Source organism: Diospyros lotus, chromosome 12 (assembly GCF_014633365.1).
Source record: "Diospyros lotus cultivar Yz01 chromosome 12, ASM1463336v1, whole genome shotgun sequence".
Classification (NCBI taxonomy): domain Eukaryota; kingdom Viridiplantae; phylum Streptophyta; class Magnoliopsida; order Ericales; family Ebenaceae; genus Diospyros; species Diospyros lotus.
The window spans coordinates 237,533-259,601 of record NC_068349.1 but is presented as its reverse complement, the minus strand read 5'-3'; the positions used below and the strand labels follow the sequence as shown (position 1 = coordinate 259,601).

General features: G+C 39.1%; 2 protein-coding genes across 2 annotated transcripts; both read right to left on the bottom strand.

Moving 5' to 3' along the window:
• Positions 1-499: 499 nt before the first annotated feature.
• On the bottom strand, positions 500-12,242 carry LOC127787160 (chloroplast envelope quinone oxidoreductase homolog). Its single transcript, XM_052315065.1, has 5 exons — positions 12,105-12,242; positions 8,604-8,955; positions 2,955-3,096; positions 1,735-1,826; positions 500-1,316 (listed from the first exon to the last, which is right to left on the bottom strand). Exons 2-5 carry the CDS (start codon positions 8,670-8,672, stop codon positions 624-626), a joined length of 996 nt encoding a protein of 331 aa, XP_052171025.1. The 5' UTR covers positions 8,673-8,955; positions 12,105-12,242; the 3' UTR covers positions 500-623.
• A 6,105-nt stretch (positions 12,243-18,347) lies between these two features.
• LOC127787289 (probable glucan endo-1,3-beta-glucosidase A6) lies at positions 18,348-20,938 on the bottom strand. The gene is made up of 3 exons (XM_052315256.1): positions 20,189-20,938; positions 18,755-20,053; positions 18,348-18,643 (listed from the first exon to the last, which is right to left on the bottom strand). Exons 1-3 carry the CDS (start codon positions 20,241-20,243, stop codon positions 18,606-18,608), a joined length of 1,392 nt encoding a protein of 463 aa, XP_052171216.1. The 5' UTR covers positions 20,244-20,938; the 3' UTR covers positions 18,348-18,605.
• Positions 20,939-22,069: the final 1,131 nt, after the last annotated feature.

The window sequence follows — 22,069 nt, the reverse complement described above, 5'->3', positions numbered from 1 at the left end:
TTTACAACAATTAATTTTTAATGGTTTTAGCAATTTGGATGCGATGGCATATGGTTGTCCTTGAATTTGAAATTTTATGGGCTTTGTGATTTTTGGTAATTCATGAGATTGTTTTAATTTGGTTGGGCATACAGTTGAATTTTAATGACAATATTGTTTACATTTTTTAAACTGTCCAATTCAATAAGTTACGATTTAAGTGGATGGAAACATGTGGTAGTTTGACTATAATTTGAGAAGTAGCCAAATTTCCATCGATTTGATTTAAAAAACATTCCCAAATCGAACAATATACACTTCTAGTTCTCAAAATAATACAGCATTTCTGACACAAAAAATATTATTTAAATACTTATAATTTTGACACTAGTAATAACACTCTACATTGATATCGTATATTTTATGTTATATCAATATGAATATGTGATATTAATGCAAAGTATCGTATCAAATTTAAGTGCCCAAATAACATCTTCAACCCGATATTGCCATTTCCAAAATGGGAACAAAAATAACTCAAAAGGCCTTTGTATTATCATTATTAGACATCAGCATCCAACAGATTATCAAATAGCTTAATGCACGAACAAATCATGGATCCCCTGCATAAACTAACTATGCTTTTAACGCTGCTCTATGATAATTTTCCCAGTAGCATGACCGCTGAAGCTCTTAGCCCAAGCATCTTCAGCCTTACTCAGAGGATGTGTTGAATCTATCACTGTCTTAAGCTTCCCTTCCTTCACCAACTCAACCACAGACCTGAGGCTCTCACTTTTGGGGATTACAAGTAGTGGAACCAACTGCTTCTTACTGAATGTGAGCTTGTTCAAGACAAAAGTCATCATGGCACTCGGTCCAGGCGTCAGATCTATCACCTTCCCATGTTCACTCAGATTGGGCTCGAATGTAGACCAAGGAATGCCTGTGGCACAGTGGATCACTGCATCAAATTTCTGGCCAGAGGGGCTCTTGAGAGCTGCCCCATCAGGTGTTTTATAGTCCACGACCTCATCGGCCCCCAAACTCTTCACGAAGTCCAGGTTGCGAGCCCCACAAGTGGCTGTTACGTGCGTGTTCCCAAACTTTGCAAGCTGAACTGCATAGTGGCCAACGCCGCCAGAGGCAGCTGTGATCAGAATGTTCTTTCTCGGGCCACTTCCATCCAGCTTGACCCCTGCCGATTGGGTAAGGGCCTGGTGAGCAGTAACACCTGCAATAGGTAGCCCCGCACCTTCTGCTGCTGATACCTCAGGTGGCCTCGGAACTGTTAGAGCCACCTTAGCCACAGCAAACTCAGCTAGTCCGCCTCCAGCCTACAATTCACCCCACATACAGCCAAACAAGAACAGAAAATGAAAACAAGATGAGGGAAATTGATCGATTCGGGGTGATATTCAGCACCCCTAAAATTGTTATGCAAATGTATATAACATTTATTTCCTATTACAATCATGCAGCGTGATATTTCAGCAATTGCTTTCCATCAAGTTCAAGTGGCTCTTTTGATTGTTCTGTTTTTGCATCCTTGTCGGGCTTAGTTCTCGACTTCCCCTGCATACCATTATGGGACACAGTCGTATTTTTATGGATCCTATCATCTTCTCATTAAACATCAGTAGATCACTGAAGTTTTTAGCTACAAATTTGCTCATTGGCTAAGCAATGGCAAGGAAACACAGCGATACAAATTATAAAAATGAACATAAAAGCGAGGGAAGAAATGACACTTACGGCATGGCTAAGCATGGCTGCAACTTTGTCGCCAACTTTAAAGTTCTTGACTCCAGATCCAACTTCCACCACTTCTCCTGCTACATCAGTAGCTGCTCCAAGCATAAGAAAAAATAAAAAAAAATCAGCCCCAAAAGTAAATATCAACTTCATTTTAATAAGCAAAATCAAAGAGTAGAATGCCATTAAGTTTCAAGTCTGAAAAGCATAAAATAACAACTCTGTATTAAAGCAAGGCAAGAATAACAATGCATTAGCGTGAGATTTAAGGTGTCGGTTAATTAAGCGAAAGAGTAATTCCCACAGGTTTAAGACTCATGCTAGTCAACAAACTGTGGCAAAATCAGGCAAGGAAAATTTCAGTTGCATAAAAGCAAGTGAAAAAACTCCGCCTGTGGAGTGCTATATACAACCAGTCTCAAGGTCAGATAAAGAAAGAAGATTGCGTTAGGTAACCGACGGTTAGCACAAAACTGTCCAATCAAATAACACGAGTTATTTACAAGAAGAGCTAGACTCACAAAATGGGACGTAAGGCTTGATAGATTGTTGTATGAGCAAGAGAATCGACGAATCCCCGGGAATTTCATCAATACCACTGAAAACAAGTGGAGAAGCATGCAGTGAACATTTGAAAGACAAGACAATATGTGCAAGAAGAATTGGTTCCAATGTTGCATCCCTGAAAATACTGCACTCCTCCCTACCCTACTTAGGGAAGCCATGTCTTGTAATGTCAGCTCATGGAGAAATCATAACAATTGACAATCAAGGACATCCAAATGTCTCCATATACAAATTGTGAGACAGATACAAAATCTTTGAGACGCAAGTGCACTTTTTTCTGAGATATTGCACGGGCTCTTCGCTTTACCCCTGGTTGCAGCAAAAATACGGTGATGAAACCGCATTCACCTCGATATATACAATTAGATAGTTTGTATTAGCAAAGGGTTAGTGCCCACAGTGAGGCTCCATTAAGGAAAAGAAGAAAGAAAGAAAAATCTAATAATGAAAAGGAACCAGATTTATTCAGCAGGAAAGGGGGAAAATTGCCTCAAATACAACCAAACAGCAGATAACCAGCTTAAGGACGAAGCAATACATGGTTCAAACTGCTCGGCACAGAAAGAGAGGTACGAAAACATACGAGCTCATAGAGAGAAGTAGGCCACAATAATTCAGGTGAAGACTTTTGGGCAATATGCCCATGAACTTACTTGGTATATGAGGAAATTTGCGAGGAAAAAAGGGGCGCAGTATGCCATTCTTAATTCTCAAATCAAATGGATTTATGCTTGTGGCTTCCAGTTTTAACAAGACTTCATCCTTGCTTGGAACGAGAACAGGAACTTCCACGTGCTGCAAGATGTATTGAAGTGCAATTTAGAAATGATTGATGAAGTAGAAAATCCGCTGATCATATTGAATCCTTGTTTCTAACATCAAGAAGCATTATAAAGCAACTACCACGGCATATACATGCCCCTATACACAACAGGCAAACAGTTCCCATGGTAGACCAGGATCTTCTGGCTAATTCTTATAACTGGGAAATTTGCAAAAATAAGACATTTGTCGAGAGAGTAATGAAAACTAGGACACTTTAAATATTTTTGCAAAATTAGGACTTTTGAAATAAACAAGGACAAAAATACCCTTGTCCCTTTCATCCTCGTCAATTCATTGTTCTCTTCCATTTTTAATTCTTCCATTTCTAATCAATTCATTGTTCCTTCACACCACCATCATTCATCACCGCATACAATAGAATATGTCATCGGAGTCAGCTTCTCCTAGAGACATGAAAAGCTACGAAACCCAAATAACTTCTATCATTGTTGGATCTTTGATCCAAAATGTGAACTTTTACGCAAGTGGGGATGCTTATTGTTGTTAATATATTTGGTCTATACATAACACTTAAAGTTGAGTGTCCCATAAAAGTGAAGAACAAGTTATAGAAAATTAATACTACTTTGTATGTTTCATCCACTTTGTAACAGAAATCATTTTATGTTTATGTGCCATTGAAAAGAAGAATGGCGCTTCTTGTTTCTCGCTAATTAATTTTCTAAAAAGATTTCTATAGTCCGCCACACACAGTGATTGTGTGTCTTGCTTTCTCCACCTAAGTTGCTATTCTATTCTATTTTTTTTGTTTATTTCTTCACCTTCTGCAAGTTCTCCAACAAACAAGTATAATGGTTGTCCAAATATATCAATTTTAAATATCAGTTCAAAGATATCGATTGTTGATAGATATCAATTCAAAGATATTGGTGCAAAGGTATCCATTCAAAGATATCGGTTTAAAGATATCAATTGTTGATAGATATCGGTGTAAAGATATCTATTAAAAGATATCGGTGCAAAGATATTGGTTCAAATATATCAGTTGTTGATGGATATCGGTGCAAAAATATTGGTTCAAAAATATCATTTAAAAAATTTCAGTTTAAAGATATCGGTTCAAAGATATCTGTTATAGATATCGATTGTAGTAAATATCAATTGATTAAATGTATATATATATCAATAATAACAAAAATTGCACAGAAACATGAAATGATTTCTGTTACAAAGTGGATGAAATATACAAAGTAGCATTAATTTTCTGCAACTTGTTCTTCATTTTTATAGGACATTCCACTTTATGTGTTATATATGGAACAAAGATATTAACAATAACGAACATCCTCACCTGCATAAAAGTTTACGTTTTGGACCAAAGATCCAACAGTGGTGAAAACTGATTAGGTCTCGTATCTTTTTGGTGTCTCTAGGAAAAGCTGACTCCAATGATGCCTTCCATCATATGTGGTGATGAATGGTGGTGGTGTGAAGGAATGAGGATTAAAAATGGACCAAAAGAACAATGAATTGATAAGGAAGAAAGGAATAAGGGTATTTTTGTCCTTGTTTATTCCAAAAGTTCTAATTTTACAAAAAAAAAAAATTAAAATATCCTATTTTTCATTACTCTCCAGGCAAAAGTTCTATTTTTGCAAATTTTCCCAAGCAATTCTACACTGCCCGACAAAATTTATCGATTGTCTTATCGAAGCCAAAATATCGCGAAATTTTGGCTTTTACAATATTGCGATATTTTGTAATTGGGCGACTGCAAAGTATCGAAGAACAGTGCCAAACTTTTGCACACAACCCAGAGTCTGAAATCGAAACCTCCATTGCAAGAAAATCAAGAGAGACCTTCTTCCTCCTCGTCGACAGCCACAACCCACCACCACCGGCCACCTAAATGAGGCTTTAACCAGATTTGGTTATTGCAGACTTCAACCAGATTTGGTTATTGTATAGGTTTCACTAATATTTTTTGGGCTTACATATAACGATAAAATTCCAGAAAAGTTTTCCAAGCATATATGTGCACATTCTTATCTCTCCAGTTACGAGAAAAGAAAAAATGATTTGAAGGCTATATATATATATATATATATATCAGGTTACAAAGAATTTAAGAAATTAAATTTCATTGCGAGAAGATCTATTCTTAATGGGTGTGAGATCTCCAATAAAGTATGTATAAATTTGTGTACAGAATATGACGAAAGAGTGGACAACAAAACTGGTAAAAAGAAAGAAAATGGGTTTGATGCCATCAGCCAATCAAACGGATCTAATAATCTGCCAACAGGCCTGGTTGCGAGCGGAACCATCTCGGCCAGTGGAGTGGCCATTGGCAAGGTGGCCCGGCAGACGGGACAAGTTAGGGGCAGCCAGAGAAGCAGTCACACGGGCAAGAGAGAGGGAGAGAGAGGCTGCTTCTGGTGAGGAGCATCAACACAAGAGGAGATGCACGCCGGAGGTGGAAGGGACGCACGTTGCGGTGGAGAGAGAGAGAATGAGGAAGAACCAACAACATAGCCTTCAATGGCAAATTTGTAATATTGTTGAGGGGGTGAGGGGTAATTTTGTCAAAACAATTAGCTTCGGTAAGGCCCTTGTTAAGTTTTGTCGGGCAGTGTAGAATTGCTCATATTAATAATCCCGCGGGAAATGAAATCGTTCCCAATAATTTGAGTCATACTATTTATACAAAAAGTGGATTACAAAATCATTTACAGGGTAATAATGTAACGCCCGTATATGGTAATTAAATTAATTTTGGGGTAATTGGATTTAAAAGAATTATTAAAATAAGTTGTTGAGATTAAATAAAAATTTAATTATATGATTTTATGGAAATAAGAAATTAAGATAATTAATTTTGTTATTTGGGAATTTCTGGAAAGAGAAAAAAATTAAAATAAATTAATTTGTGTGATTTTTAGAAAGTTCAGGCATTTCTGTAATTATTATAGGGGGTGATTGTGTGATTAATGGAAGTTGTGGGGTGCTGGCGTGAATCGCGGAAAGGGGAAAAAATCACATTAAATATAACCTAAGTCATATATAGGTTAGATGCGAGCGTGGGCGCAGGCGGTTCGTGCGCGAGGCGGCCAGGCAGTGGACGCGGCTTCGAGTCGCGGGGGCTGCGCGCGAGGGGGAAATTTTGGCTGATTTAATTCAGCCTCTAGACGTCAAAACGACGTCGTTTCGAAGGAGGCGGTGGCCTCCCCAGCAGCCGCTCCAGCGCTGCCACGTGGCGCCGCCCCCTTGCCCCCTTTTTGCGCGAGATTTAGCCCGATTTCGGGCGTGTTTTGAGTGGAATTCAGCAGCAAAAATTTCAGAAAAAAATAGCAGTGCGTGCGACATAAATCTGAGAATTTTGGGGCTTCAAAAATCGGATTAAACTCCGTTTAATCTCTGATTTAATTATTCAGGTATATAATTAAACTAGTAATTAATATTTTCTGCAGTTGAAATTTCATTTGGGCCCAATTTTATTAATTTTGTCTATAATTGGAATATTGCAGTTTGTATAACTTTGACCGTGTTTGGTCAAATTGAGCCTAAGGTTATCTCCGGAAAGGCAAGTTCTATATACCCTCATTGTCGATTCTTTCGATGTCAATTTATTTGGTCTCCCTTCGTTAGATTTGGCTGTTAATAAATTATGGAATTTAAACGGTGTGTTTAATAATTTAATTTATTAACCTGGTTTCGAGGGTATTAATCGTTGGTTGCCTACGGGGGTTTGTATCACCCCCAATCCTATGGGAATGATGTCGTACTCACCCGGGGCTAGGTTCTTAGCTGTCGGGTATTATTATGGATTTTTGGTTATTTATTGGCTAGAGCGGTTGGGCAGTGGGGGCAAGGGTTAGCCGTTCGGTGACGGTGAAACTGTTATATGGTCTATTTTAGGCCGTCAGATGGTCTCTCCTAATCACTAACCGCTGACCGGTGTCAGGCACTGCTAACCTACTCTACCGTTATGTGATTATAGCATGCTTGATTATTTCATTTTTGTTGCATGGTTTGGTATGCATATGGGTTCGGGCTGCATGATGGGATCATCATGATTTGGTTATGCTTGATCACGGACATTTTAGATTGGTCAGGTTGCATCCAGCACGGGCATATACATCGCGTGTGATTTACTACGTGGGCGGAGCATGGCTTGATGCCTGGATGTATGGGCGCCTTGTATCACGTTGGTGCTCATTACGCCTTACATTTTATATGCATTGCATGGTTACTGGTAGTTATTAGTTCTCGAACGGGAGTACCGTTCCGAGGGAGCCTTTGGCTCGGCTGTCGGGAGTACCGGCAGGGATACGGGTGACGGGAGTACCGACCCGGGACAGTGCGCACAGGTTTGTGGTGATTTATGTTGCCTTTCAGGGCAGCGGCAGGTTGGTATGGGACTTGGGTGCCAGGTGTTCTATGTGGGCCCCAAGGACCGGTATATGTTTTATTATGCGGCACTGTTGCGTTGTTGCATCACATGACTTGTGTGTACATATGGGTTTATATTTGGGGTGATCTTCTCTTCTATTTCGTTTACAGCCTTCCTTATTATATAAACTTGCTGAGTCTTGCGACTCACCTTGCTTTCCATCATTCCAGGTAAGGGTAAGGCTAAAGTCGAGGGCGAGGACCGTGCCACCTAGCAGCCAGCCGTGTCGGTAGGGTGTACAGTTAGCTGCCCCCGTTTTCTCTGATGTTTTGTTAGGAGTCCTGACTCTTATTTTTGACTGTGCTAGGTTGTCCCTCGTTTTTCCTACTTATTGGCACAGGGTTTGTATATATTTTTATATACTCCATGACCGCTATGACCGCTGTTCCAGCGGGGTACTTGTGGGCGTGCATGTATATTATTTTGTTTCCGCTGTTGTATTTTTCGTATGTATGCATGCCAGGGTATTTTTGTCTTGTGTTTGTTTCTCTTCTCTCTTATGTAGGCGCTCTCGTTCGGATTGACCGGGCGATTGGGATATCCGGGCGGGGGTGCCTACAAATAAAATACTTATTTTGCCCCTACAATACCATCTCTCTCTCCCTCGGTCTCTCTCTCGCTCTCCCTCTCACACCATCAACTCCAGTGGAAGGTGAGAGGAGACGGCAGTGGCAAGGTGATAGAGGCGACGCGATGAGGCGACATGGCGAGGCTGCAAATGTTGCAGTGGTGAGAGAAGGCGAGGCGGCGAGAACAGGCGAGGCAGTTGAGGCGAAGAACGGCGACGAGTGGTCGGTTGCGGCGGTGTGGGAAGGGGAGAGAGAGAGAGAAGGGAATAAACAAATATCATAATATTTTAATATCAAAATATCGCGATATATTACTTGTAAAAAAAAAATGCTTATGTACAAATATCATTTTCCCAATAATTTATTGGGTACTGTTGGAAGCTTGCCCAGCAGCTCATCTTTGGAAGTCCTTGAATAATCCAGTACGTAATTCCACAAATTAAAACAAAAAATCTCATAGATTTAGCCAACCAGCAATAAGTAAGTGAGATTACCTTCAAACCAGCAGGTCCGTGACCATAGCGATCGTACTGAACCGCGTGCATGAGCTTCTTCCCGGCCATATTCAGTACAGAAGAGAAGAGTATGGCTCTGCTCTATTAATGTTGCATATATATATATAGAAAGAAAAGAAGAAGAAAGCCCAGAAGAATCAACAAACGGGCGGCAACACAAAAAAAGTCAAAAGAGTAGAAAACTCAAAGCTTTTCGTGGACTGTGGACCTATTTCTGTGGCAACCGCATGCCATGCGTGTCTTCGCCATGATCCAAGAGGAGCTCTTCTTGACCTTTCTCTTTGTACACCGACGAAAAAGTAGAAGCCCCTCCTCCTCTTAGAAGAAGCCCCTGTTGAAAAATTTGGTATATTCATATTAGTATTATAATTATATTTCTGAATAATAATTATAATATTATAAATATAATTATTACTTAACTAATAATATAATTATTTTATTATAGTTGATTAATAATCTTAAAACAGATAATGAAGGACAGAGAGTACGAGAAAAATTTTATTATATTTTTCTAGCTCCCCCTTAGCGCAGTTCGAAGGCTAAAAGACTGTTTGGGTTATCATTTTTAAGATAACTTTTAAGTTTTTCTACTTATAAACTATGTAAAGTTTTAAATTTAACTAATGTTTAAGCTGATAATATATTTGGATAAATATGTTCTAAGCTGTCATTTATATAGTTATGTGTTTGGTTTGAAAAAATTGATAAATTATCAAAATTTAACAAGAAAACTAAAATAAACAAGTTACTGAATAATATAAATAAAATTTATAAAAATATTAATTTTTAATAAAAAAATAAATTGATGCTCAACTTATTAAAATTTTACATAAATCATATACAATTATTAAAAGAGCGATGACCGAAGGAATTGGAGGCAGCGATAGAAGTGACGGAGAATGAGAAGGAGATGGAGACGACGAAGATGGGGCAACATCAATGGAAGTTGGAGATGGCAATGGAGGCAACGGCACTGGGTTGAAGGCAACGACCAGGATAAAAGCTACGATAATGAATGAGAGTTGACAATGAAGGCGATCATAGAAAAGAGATAGGAGGGAGGCAACGAGCAAAAAAAGAAAAGAGGAAAAAGGGAGAAATGTAGAGAAGTTAAAAATAATAAAAAAATTGTGACAAAATAGTAATAAACTTGATCAATGAAATAAGCAACTAATAGCATTTTGAAAAAAGCTTAAAAAAAGTTTTGGGATGAGAGGTTTAAAACGTTGTTAAAATAGGGCTTTAAGTTCAATAATTTTTTAATTTTTAACAAATGTATAACTAAATAAGTTATATAACATTTGAGTTGAAGAAACTAAATATAAGCGTTCAAACCGCTAAACGAAACACCCCCCTAAGACACTAATGACATTAGGGTTAATAATAATCTACTACCCAGCTTGAGTTTGCCCGGCTTCAGCCGCCTTCCGCAACGCCACATCCTGATCTTTTAGTTACCGCAGCCAGGAATTTGCATTTTCATTATGTCCGGTACCCTCTCCGACGTCTCCTCTCCGCCAGAGCATGTATTGGGCTAAGGAATGGTAGATGGGCTAGCTTGACCCAACACAAATTCAATATTGGGCCAAGATTATATATTGGGCCGTTGACTAATTTAACATACCAACCAATGTGAACGTAGATGTGGTGCCAGTTTGTAATTTGGAAAAAAAAAAAACACATTTATACTCCTAAACGTCTAGCTTTCAAATGTATTTTTAAGTTTTGACCAAAAGCATATTTATGCTTCAAACTTTTATATTTCTTTTTTGTAGAACTTAATTTTTTTATAATTTTAAATGTATCCCTAAACTTTATCAAATCACTCATTTAAACACCTAAAATATTCTCATTGTAAAATTCTAAATTTTTCGTAATTTCAAATGTACTCTAAACTTTGGTCAAAAACATATTTATGTATGTAAACTTTTTTATATTTTTTTAAATAAAATTTTAAACTTTTTGTAGTTTTAAATGTACCCCCGAATTATGTAAAATTACTCATTTAAACATCTAAGATGTGTTCCTAATTTACTTATTAGCCAAGTGTTTAAATAAGTGATTTTGTAAAATTCAAAGACATATTTAAATCTACAAAAAGTTTTAAGGTTACACGAGAAAAAAAGTTTAAAAACTCAATGGCATAAATATTTTTTTGAACAAAATTCATATCCACATTTGAAACCATTAAAAATTTAGGGTTTTAAAAATAAAATAAAATAAAAATTCAGGGTGGTATAAATAGGATTTTTGAACTTATAATTTGCTTCATTTCCAAGTTTCAACCTCCACGACTATTTGCCACTATTTGATATTTTTTTTTGAAAAATATTATTTATGACATTTTTTATAATATTTATTAATTAATGTGTTATATATTTATATTAAAGAGATAAAAAATAAAACATATTGATATTCGAATGTTACATAGAGTGTCCAAATAACATTTTTGTTTTTTTTTTAATTTTTTCTATTTTCTCTCTCTAAAACCATTCTATGAATGGTGAAGATTTTGAGATCAATCACCATTTATTTAGATTTTTCTTGATTTCAAGATAGTCATAGCAATGCTCAAAGGTGGGGTTTGATTCTTAAATAGATCATTCAACATTCAAATCTATCACTATACTTGAAAATGATATAATAATTTGGCAATATATGCTTTTAAACATGTTGAAGAGTCGACATGAGTTAGAATAATGGTAAGTTGCGAGCCCTCCTTATTACTCTTTATTGGAGAAGTCAGTTAAAATATAATTTAATATAAAATATTAACTATATAGTTTAATAAAGGAAGGGGATTTTATATAAAAAGATAAATTCATTATATATCTCTTAAATTCAGACTATTTAATTCAGGTATCTCCTAAAATTTTAAAGGTAATCTTTAAATTTTTCAAAAATTAGCTATAATATCCCATTTTGTTATTAACAATATTATTATTCAATAAATTAATCGTGCATCTTTTAATTTTTAGATATTTAGTTCATACACTTCTTGAATTTTTTTTTCTATTAAATTAGTTCTTAAATTTTCTAAAACATATGTAGAGACTTTAATCACATATAACAATCATGTTAGGATATATCTCGAACAACAACACAAGATAAGAAAAAAAATATCAATAAGAAGAGACTACAAGGATCTAATATTTAGGGTATTAAAATAGAAATTAAGGTATATCTCGAGTCTTATAATGATAAAATAGGCTTAAGCCCAAAACATCATGAATCCAACAACAAAAATGAAAGAGAAATATTTTTCAGAACATATACCATAAAGAACATGTCAAATGGAGCTACCAGATAGCCGCAATTACTTTCACGAAAACAAATGTCACTATGTTTTATAAAATATAATAAAAATTAAATTATAATTACTAATTACTAACTAATAAATTTTTATTTTTTTGTTAGAGAAAATTAGAAACAAGTATACATTGTGGAGAGCAGGGTACAATACAGATTAAGCATTCTCACCTACATGTCCAATGGCTTCCATAAAATTGTTCCACAAATCTGTAATCATGGTCCAAATAATCTCCCACAGGCCTTCTAAAACCCCTGGGATGCCTTCCAACAGCCCTTCAATGGAGTTCCTCGTCAGTTCGATCAATCCTCCGATGGCTGCGCCGGCGGCAGCAGCCGACCCTGAAACGCCTTCCTTAACAAGATCAAACAGGGCAGCAACCACGCTGCCGGCCGCCTCCAATGCCAGCTCCAACAAATACTCAACGCAGGCCTTGATGAAGTCCGCGACCTGCTCCAAGCCGCCTTTCAAGGCCTCGCCGGTGACTTTCAGGCCTTGGATCAGCAGCACCAGAAGGTGCGCCGTGGTCGTGAAGATCAGCCATGAAAGTAAGTTGGATAGCGTGATGACGGCCGAGAAAATGAAGTTGAAGAGGAAAAGCACCATGTTTCAGAAGAGAGATGAAAGAGAATGAAGAAGAAGAAGAAGACGACGACGAAGAAGAAGAAGCAGCGTAAATTAACTTGAAGGGCAATGAAAAGACTTGACCTTGGATATGGGAGAAGTTTCCGAGGCCGTGTTTGGCAAGGACTTGTCGGGGAAGGAAAGTTCTGAGTTGTTTGCTATAACAGCTTAATTAGCAGCTAACTATATATGAGTTTTGATGATTATTAGTTTCATCAAATTAATGGGATCTATCTATTCTATATATCCATTCCAATATCGTTGAAACCTCTGTGGCGGCTGATCGATCGATCCATCTCTTCAATTATGGCGCGGTCTTATTATAATTAAGGAGTTGTTGCCTGTACATTTTACCAACTCTTATGTCCGTCCTCCTCAAGATTCATGAATAAATTTAATTTAATTTGAAGTTGTTCTTTGAGTCTTTATTATTATTAATTAACATGATTGAATATTCATTGTTAAATAATTAATGCATGTCCCATCCCATGTACATACAGTGCTTCAAATTATTGTTTTTACCGTTTGATGCTTAGATATAATAATAATATAAATTAAACAGTCTCAATCTTGTATAATGACTTCTGACTAATCGTAAGTAGTTTTTGTTTGGCTTGTAAGGAAGACAAGATCTGAAAGCAATGACCCCAAGGGCTACAGCTTATAAGTTGGTGTACTAGCTTTAAGCTATCCAACTTATCTAAGTTAAGTGTTTGACTTTAACAAACAACGTTAGCTTAAATGCCCATGCATCAGTTTTTTATAAAAGTTATCACTTGTCAATTTTTGAAAAAACTTACTACTAAATAAGCTAGATTGATCAAATAAATAGCCATTTTACCCTTAATCTTTTGAAATGTTTTCAATCATTGTCCTTATTCTTTAATCTTTTACCTCTGGCTTGTTATCGTCGCCATCAATTTTTCTAGCCATAGCAGTCGCTTCTGAAAGCTTTTCCAGTCGTTACCAACTTACCATTGCCCCCACTATTTGCCATCGCCCCAACTTTTTCGACCATCGTCCACCATCTTCCTACTCCATCGCCCTTGTCTCCTCTGTCGCCCCCACTATTCGTCATCACCCCTAACTTTTTTGGCCATTGTCCACCATCTTCCCACCCCATCGCCCTTGTTTCCTTTGTCGCCCCCACTGTTCGTCATTTGTCCATCTCCGCGTCATTGTCTCTGTATATATACATATATATATAACAATAATTTTAACATATATATATTTATATAACAATAATTTATAATTAATTTTATTAAAAATAAATATTTCATGTATACTTAAAAATATATTTTACCAAATATGTTATCAACTTATCCAACTTAAATATTATTAACAGCTTAAACACTACTTAGCTTAAAAATTAAAAAAAAAAAACACAAAAAACCTGTACGCACCCCCGCCCGGATATCCCAGCCGCCCGGACTACCCGAACGGGAGCGCCTACGGGAGGAGAAAAATAATGAAACACGAGACACAGACCACCCCGACATGCATACACAAAAATGAGAATAGCGGAAGCGAAGCAAAACACATGCATGCACTACAAGTACCCCGCAAACACAGCGGTCACAAGATAAATAAATAAACAAAACTCCTGTGCCGACATACACAAGACTCGAGAAAAGACCTGGCACAGTACGAAATAATAGAGTAAATTCTACTTAGACATCAGAGTGGATAGGGATTGACGAGACTGCCTGTACACCACACCGACTCTGCCGTTAAAGCTGACTTCCTTGCTATGGCCCACGCCACCACTACCTGGAATGATGGAAAGCAAGGTGAGTCGAGAGACTCAGCAAGCATAAGGAAGAAAAGACTGAAGACTACACAAAACCAGAAATCTCACCCCAGAATAAACCCCCAGGTACACACAAGCCATGAGACGCTACAACACAACAGCTCAATAGCATAACAAAATAAAAGCACATACCGGTCCTTGGGGCCCACATAAGACACTTGGCACCCAAGTCCCATACCAACCTGCCGCTGCCCTGAAAGGCAACAAATATCTCCACAAACCTGCGCGCGCAATCCTGAGTCGGTACTCCCGTCACCCGTATCCGTCGGTACTCCCGATAATCGAGCCATAGGCTCCCTCGGAACGGTACTCCCGTCCGAGAACTAAATACTACCAGTATCCATGCAATGCACATAGAAATGCAATAGCGTAGTGAGCATCAACGTGATACAAGGCGCCCATACATCCAGGCATCAGGCCATGCTCCGCCCACATAGTAAACCACACGCCATGCATATGCCGCGCTGGATGCAACCTAACCAAGCTAGAATGTCCGTGTCCAAGCATACTCAATAAATGAATATCCCAACATGAATCCCATACCCATGTGCATATCAAGTCATGAACAGTAATACAAGGTATTTAATCATGCAGTAAATCACATACTGGCAGAGCTAGTCAGCAGTGCCCGGCACCGGCCAACGGTCAGTGACTAGGAGAGTCCACCCGACGGTCCACTTCAGGGCCGTACAATAGTCTACCCCAACGTCACCAAACGGTTGACCCCTGCCCCACTACTCAATAGCTCTAACCAAATCATAAGTAAATCCGGGAAAAACCGTAAATAAAACTCGCACGACTAGGAACCTAGTTCCCCAAACTGGTTCAGCATCATTCCAGAAAGGAGTGGGGGCGGTACAAACTCCCATAAGCTCACAACAAACAAAACTATAGAAGTCTCGGATTTAAATTAAAACAAATGAATAATAATTTAACAAATAAAGTTAGGTGCCGAATTAAAGTAAGCGAGATGATAAAGTACAGGAAATCACGGGGTCTTTCACGGGAAGTAAAGATTAGGAAGAGAGGGTTAAGAGCTTGCCTGAAACCAGCTGATTCTGACCTCACTCGAGCTCCCGATGCAAATTAAATCATTTCCTAATAAATAACACAATCGGGACCCAAATTAATTAATTTCAATCGCATAAAATTTATAATTTAAACATGACATGCTTTGACTAATTTTTACCCACGTACCTGATCACTTCCCGTGCCGAAATAATCCCAAAATTCTTTATTTTATTTTCTTTTCTTTCCTTTCTTTTCTTTTCTCTTCTCTCTTCTCTTCATCTTCTTCTTCTTCCCGCAGCTCCTCCCTTGCGCCTTGCTTCTTCTTCTTCCTTTCTCTTCTTCTTCTTCTTCTTCTTCCCCGCGCTGCCTCCCCTGCACCTTCTTCCTCGCCCGAACCAGCGGCCACCGCCGCCGCTGATCATCGCACCACCAACGCTTTGGGCCGTCGCCGCCGCTGCTTCTTCACGTCGCCGATGGCCGATCGGCCAAGCCCCTGGCCGCTTTGTCGCGGCCGCCCACTGGCTCGCCGAACGCCTATCGACGCTGCTGCTCCGCCCTGCATCGCTGTCGCTACTGGTTGCTTGCTCGGTTGCCATGGTCGAGCTCTCGGCTGGCAGCCGAGCTCTCGGCCAGCCCTCATGGCAGCCACCTCCTTCTCTCCCTCGTTCTATCTCTCTCGCGGCTGAGCTCTCTCCCTCACCCGATCTCTCCATCTCATCCTCTCTATCTCCCTCAATCTCGATCTCTATCTCTCACCCTCCGCTCACTCTCTGCTTCATTTTGACAGAAAAGGCTACTGTGCAAGGCGTAGCCTCCAAGCATACGCCCACAGCCACATGTTTTAAACAAATTAATTTAGTTTAATTAATTTAATTTCGTTTACTATTATTATGGTTAAATTATTATTCCTATTATTTTTTTGGGGGGGGGGGGGGGGGGATATTACAAAACCAAACTAAGCATAACTGCCACGCGTTTGGGGAAAGTCAAGCAAGAACATCCCTCCGTTGCATTCATCTTATATATCTTAGCCTAGCTTCTACTGGGTGGGTAGGGGCGTTCAAATCTTGTCATCAGATAAAAAAAAAAAACCCAATTTGATCTAAGTTCGAATATAAGTTTGGTCTACTCTTTGATTTGAAAATTTTTAAAAATCGGTCTTCCATTTAGTCTGTTTCGATCCCGATTTAAGATCCAAAGACCAAATAAATTACTGTATATATCATTGCTCATCAATACAACAATATGCATTGTTATATTTTTTGCATTAAATTAAATAGAGCAGTACAGACTGCTGTAAATATAAATATAGTAGTAGTAGTATGTATATTTTGATTGTATTGTTGTATATGTATAAATACACAAATTTAATAGAATCGGACTGCATTGAACCACTCTGATCTTGCCCTTAATTATATGGTTCGGTTTTCAATCTAAAATTTTTATCAATTTGAATGTTGGTCCGGTTTTCAATCTAAAATTTTGTTTTTTGACTTTGGAATTTCTGATTTTTTGAACTTAAATCAGCAAGTTATATCTACTTTGAATTTTTTGAAAAAAATAACCTTATTTAGTCTTAATCTAGACTGGGTCAAAAGACCCCTCTTACAAAGTCGAGCCAAGTTGTCATTGTCTAAATTTGTCAGTTTTGGAGTTAATAATACTTTTATTAGATTAGATTACACACTCGCTAAATATAGTATCACGCGAATTTCGCTATTCAAATTCAATCCTTTCAAAAATAGGGTGTTAATTTTGTTGGGTCCATCCCTATAAATGAGTAACCCAAGGCCATATATGATGAGGAGAAATAAAAGAGAGAGAGAGAGTGAGTGTGATTTGGAGATTATTGAGAAGAGATGAAGATGATGATGATGGTCGTGATGAAGTGGTTGGTGTTGTGTTTGGTTGCGATGGCAGGTATGGCTGGGATGACCGCCGGTGGGCCGCAGTATATACGTCATTTCCCGCCCAACCCCAGGCCCAACCCTCAGGCTTACCACCATCACCATCCGACGATGGGCCGCCAGCCAGCCAACGATTACACTCGTGGTTGCTCGGCTATTACTCGTTGCCGCGGTGGCCCTCTCAAGTGAATCTTTCGTTGCCGCGGTGGTCCTCCTCCGCCTCCTCCTCTCAACTGAATCTCTCTCTGCCTAGCCTACGACTATATATCAAGTGTTTGCAATAATACGAATTACTTGGTATTAAAAATATATTTATTTATTTATTTACATACTTTCCTCGCTTTACTGTATTTTACATTTTTAAAAAATATTATTTTACTATTTTTTTTTATTTTATATCATATTCATTTTTCATTTTTTTTTTTTACATTATAGTGGAGGAAATGGGGGATGCTGCCTAGGGGGGCCTCCCCTCCCATAAGTCCCACCCCCAAAAGTTGTGAAATGTCCAGATGAGTTATCCTCTATTGAGTTGTCCTTTTTCATTATGTTATGTTAGGTGGTACTCTTACAAAATATGGCAACAATGGCAATGAAATGAATAATAATAATAATAAATTTAAATACACGATCGAGAAGAGTTGATGGACCACTAATTTGTGTTTAATTCTTGTAACCAAGCTGGTGATGAGCACGGCGCAGGAAGACGCCATCTGTTGACACCATCATAAATTTTGCCGGCCGACGGCGATGGTTGCTCTTCTCTCACCCACCACCGTGGCAGTCCCTCCCTCCATCTGTCAAAGCAGCAATAATGACTGACAGAAAATGTTATTAATACATTCATTTTATACATCTTGAACGATATAAGGAGATATTATGACAAAAAAAATTCTTATGAGACGCATAAAGACGCAGAATATTTTGGTCATAATATCCCTTTATGTAGTTTAAAATGTACAAAATAAATATATATCTAACATAATTCTTATATATATCATCCATCCGGAGGGAGATGTTGACATAACTTGGTGTAAAGAAAACATCAAACGGACCGAAAGGAATTTCAAATGTGGCCGTTCTTCCATTAATGGGGTGCGCCGCAATACTGAACAAAGAATCTTATAGCCGTTACATGTTGTAGTAGAACCAAAACAAAAAAGTGGGCTCAACGCAAACACATTAAATTAAATTAAACTAAACAAAACAAAAAAGTGAGTGATCCCGCAAATAAACAATAATAATAATAATAATTATTATTAAAGTGAGGGGGGGGGGGGGGGGGTTGTTTGTCACCAACAAATTAAATCACTGGTAGTTCAAAGAGTAACGCTTGGGAACTTGCACTGGCCGTAACCTATAAAAAAAAAATCACAAGCAGAGAGAAGCAAGCCATTAAGAATCAGTCAATGGAGAGATGAGATGTTATCCCAAAAATTAATTAAATTATTATGGAAAACGGATTTACTTGGGTCCTTGATGGTCTGAACGGCGAGCCCACTGAAGTAACAAGTGCCACCAGCCTTTCGAAACTGGGCCCAATACGAACTAAATGCGTAGCTCGCATGCCGGATCAACGAATTCGGTTTATAGCACTTTTTTCCGGGTTGAATCGGGTCACATGTCCGATTCCCCTGCCCGCAAGCGTACGATAACGCCGAAGCCAGATCGGTCCGATTCGCCCCCTCTGCCACCACGCACCATATCTTCCCCTTGTAAGGCTCGTTGTTCGTCGGAGCCGGCAACGGCTTGTACTCCGACTCCGGCGTCTTCCCCGACAAGTCAATCCCGTAGATATGCGATCCATTCGGGTACAGCAACCCGAAGTGCCTCTCCGTGCCCGGGCCGGGTTTCTGGTTCTCATTGTACAGGGCGAATATGAAGGCCGGGAAAAGCGTTCCCGGGCGAGCCGGCGTGCCGACAGGCGGCTTGGCCGTCAGTTTCTTGATGACGTTGCGGTTGTAAGTGGCGGCATTGTAAATATTGACACCAATCTGGTCGAAATCTCCACCGTTCGGCCAGCCGGTTTCCGCTATGAACAACCGAATATCCGGAAACCCGAGCCTTTTCATGGCGAAGACGATGGCGTCCAGCATTTGGTCGAGCAAGTTGGTGTAGGTTAAGCCCGTGCCCGGGTCGGTGTAGGTTATGTTCTTCGCCGCCAACAGAGCGTAGTCGAGTTTAATATTGACCGGGTCCGACGTCCACGGGAAATACGTATACACATCCAGGAAGAAGAACGATTTGGTCCGGTTCAAGAACTGCAACAACGGCCTGACGATCGAGCCGGAGACATCGGACCGGAACGTCCCGTTGGAAGGTGGGAAAGACGATTCCAGAACGTCCATAGCCAGGGGAGTACCGACTTTGATCTTGCGGAGCTCGTGGCCCTTGACGGAGCGTCTGATCCGGCGCATGGCCGGGACGAGGCTGAACTTGGTGGTGTTATCGGAGGAGCTGAGGATTTCGTTCCCGACGAGGAGGTATCTGATCTTGACTTGGGGGTAGAAGGGGACGACGTTGGTGCGGACCCAGTGGTCGGCGAGTTTCTGGTCGGCGGAGATGTTGGCAAGGAGCTCGTTGGGGACCATGATGGAGACCTGGAGGTCGGTGCCACTAAGGGCTTGGAGGATTTCTGGGTTGGCATCGTAGATTTTGACGCGTTTCGCTTTTAGGGTTTTGATGAGTTCTGCGGATTTGGGAGGAGACGGGAGATTGTTCCCCAGCTGGCCGTAGCAAACGCCCACCTTCTCTGAGATGTCGGCACCTAATCAATCATACCGAAAACAAATAGACAGAAAGAATGTGGGTTATTCAAATACAGATAGATATAAATTAATTTTGAATATACAGATAGCTATAGGCAAGGCGCAAGAGAAGCAAGAAGCAAGATCAAACTTACTGCAGAAAGAAACGAGGAGAGAAAGCAAGAGCAGGGAAAGTAAACGCATCTCCATTTACAGACGGTGTTCGTGCAGGATAGGAAAGAGATCGATGAAGCGAGAGGCGAATAAATGGAAGAGAAAGCTGCGGGCTTTTAAGATTTGTCGATGCGAGGATGGATGCTGGCTCTCCGCTCGCTCTCTATGTCAGGTGGGAGACCACTTTACTATTTGTGGTGTGGTGTGGTTGGGTGGGGGAGACTGCTCTCTCTCTCTCTCTCTCTGGACCTTTTGGTAAAAGAGAAGGGGGGAAAGGCGAAAAAAGAAATGGTAGAGTAATCCGCAGAGAATCAGAGCGGATAGGAAGGTGGGTCTGCTAGACGCGGGGGCTTATGCCATGGTATACAAATACATAATAATCTTCTTCATCAAGCTGAAGCTATTGCAGCTGTAACGAGAAAAAAGAGAAGCTGAAAAAACGAGGAAAAAGGAAAAGGAATAAGAGGTGGACTTTTGACGGGGATGGGATGGGCAACTTTAATTGGCTTTGGGCTTCTTCCTTCGGGGATGGGCAACTTTAATAGGCTTTGGGATGCTTCCAGGAAGGAAGAACCTCTCCCTCTCTCTTCCTCTCTCTGTGTACGGTCTTTGTGAATGGGAGAGATGCTCCGTTGCGTTGCGTTGGGTCTGGGTCATGGTAATTGAGACAGAGACCCGACGGGGCGCTGCATACTTTGATGATTGTACCTTTCGTGGGTGGGTGGGTGGAGCATTTCCTCCCACAAACAAACAAACAAACAAACAATAGAATGAGATGGATCAAAATCTTAGATAGATCTGAAAGTTTAAATACAAATCCATTACATGATCAGTTTTTTTTTTTTTTTTCTTCTAAATTTTGTATAAGTTAGATACAGTAAGAAAGCAAGGTCAAGTGATAAGCCAGAGGAAAGTCTGCAGAATCGATCACCAATTGCATGCTTACTCGTGCGACCACTCACTAATTTAATTGGCTCGTTAATCAGAGACTGGGAGCAAAATGTATATCATTATCATATTTTTATCTTCTCCACTCCAGTGACCGCCCGCCCGACGATGCGTGATGGGGCACGGCAGCCAGCAACCCTTAGAAAAGTTAAAATAATAATTAGAAGAATAATATATTCAATTTGGAGCCCATACATAAATAAAAATAATCTTGTGACGTTTCTAGGAATTAAGCTTGTACGATTGATAACATGGCTGGGAAGATCAAGAACACGACCAATGAATGATAACATATTTAAAAAAAAAATTAGATACCACGTCAATTGTTATTATCTAGACTAGATTAGATGCAACAGTAGTACTATAATTTAATTGTTGAAAAATTCTCTTCAAATCATTCAAATTTTGTAAAAAAAAAAAAAAAATGATTATGATAACTTATTTTTTGTAAAATGAGCTGGGTTTATATATAGAGGAGATGGAGATTATTGATAAACATTATTGAACTAATTGTGAGATTGATTAAAATTTAAAGTTTTATAGATAATCTTTATCCTTTGCTTGACTTTTTTCAAATCTCATTTTCACAAGACAAGAGCTTGCTTGCTTGCTTGCTGAAACTCTCTTTAATTAGAACCCCTCGGCATAAGGCCAGGAGGTAGGGTCTCCTATATATGCCATCCGTGTGAAAATTTTCTATTATCCGTTTAGTTTTATCTTCAACTATATACTTCATGGTAATTGGATTAGTGTATATTCATTAATTAAGCAAATTCTTTCATCCTAAATCTTTTTTCCTTTTTGAGTTTTGCTGGTCAAGATTTCTCTTAATTAATTTGGATCTATATATCTCTTTTAAATTTATTTGATCATCGGGTGCATGGTTTTGTTCTACACACACATCAATGGATTTT

Coding starts and splice junctions, on each gene's coding strand:
- LOC127787160 (XM_052315065.1), bottom strand. CDS start 8,672: ATGGCCGGGAAGAAGCTCATGCACGCGGTTCAGTACGATCGCTATGGT. Junction 3,097..8,603: donor ACGGACCTGCTGGTTTGAAG/GTAATCTCACTT, acceptor TACATCTTGCAG/CACGTGGAAGTTCCTGTTCT. Junction 1,317..1,734: donor CAGCCATGCTTAGCCATGCC/GTAAGTGTCATT, acceptor GGTGAATTGTAG/GCTGGAGGCGGACTAGCTGA.
- LOC127787289 (XM_052315256.1), bottom strand. CDS start 20,243: ATGGAGATGCGTTTACTTTCCCTGCTCTTGCTTTCTCTCCTCGTTTCT. Junction 20,054..20,188: donor TCTCCTCGTTTCTTTCTGCA/GTAAGTTTGATC, acceptor ATGATTGATTAG/GTGCCGACATCTCAGAGAAG. Junction 18,644..18,754: donor TCAGACCATCAAGGACCCAA/GTAAATCCGTTT, acceptor TTTTTTTTATAG/GTTACGGCCAGTGCAAGTTC.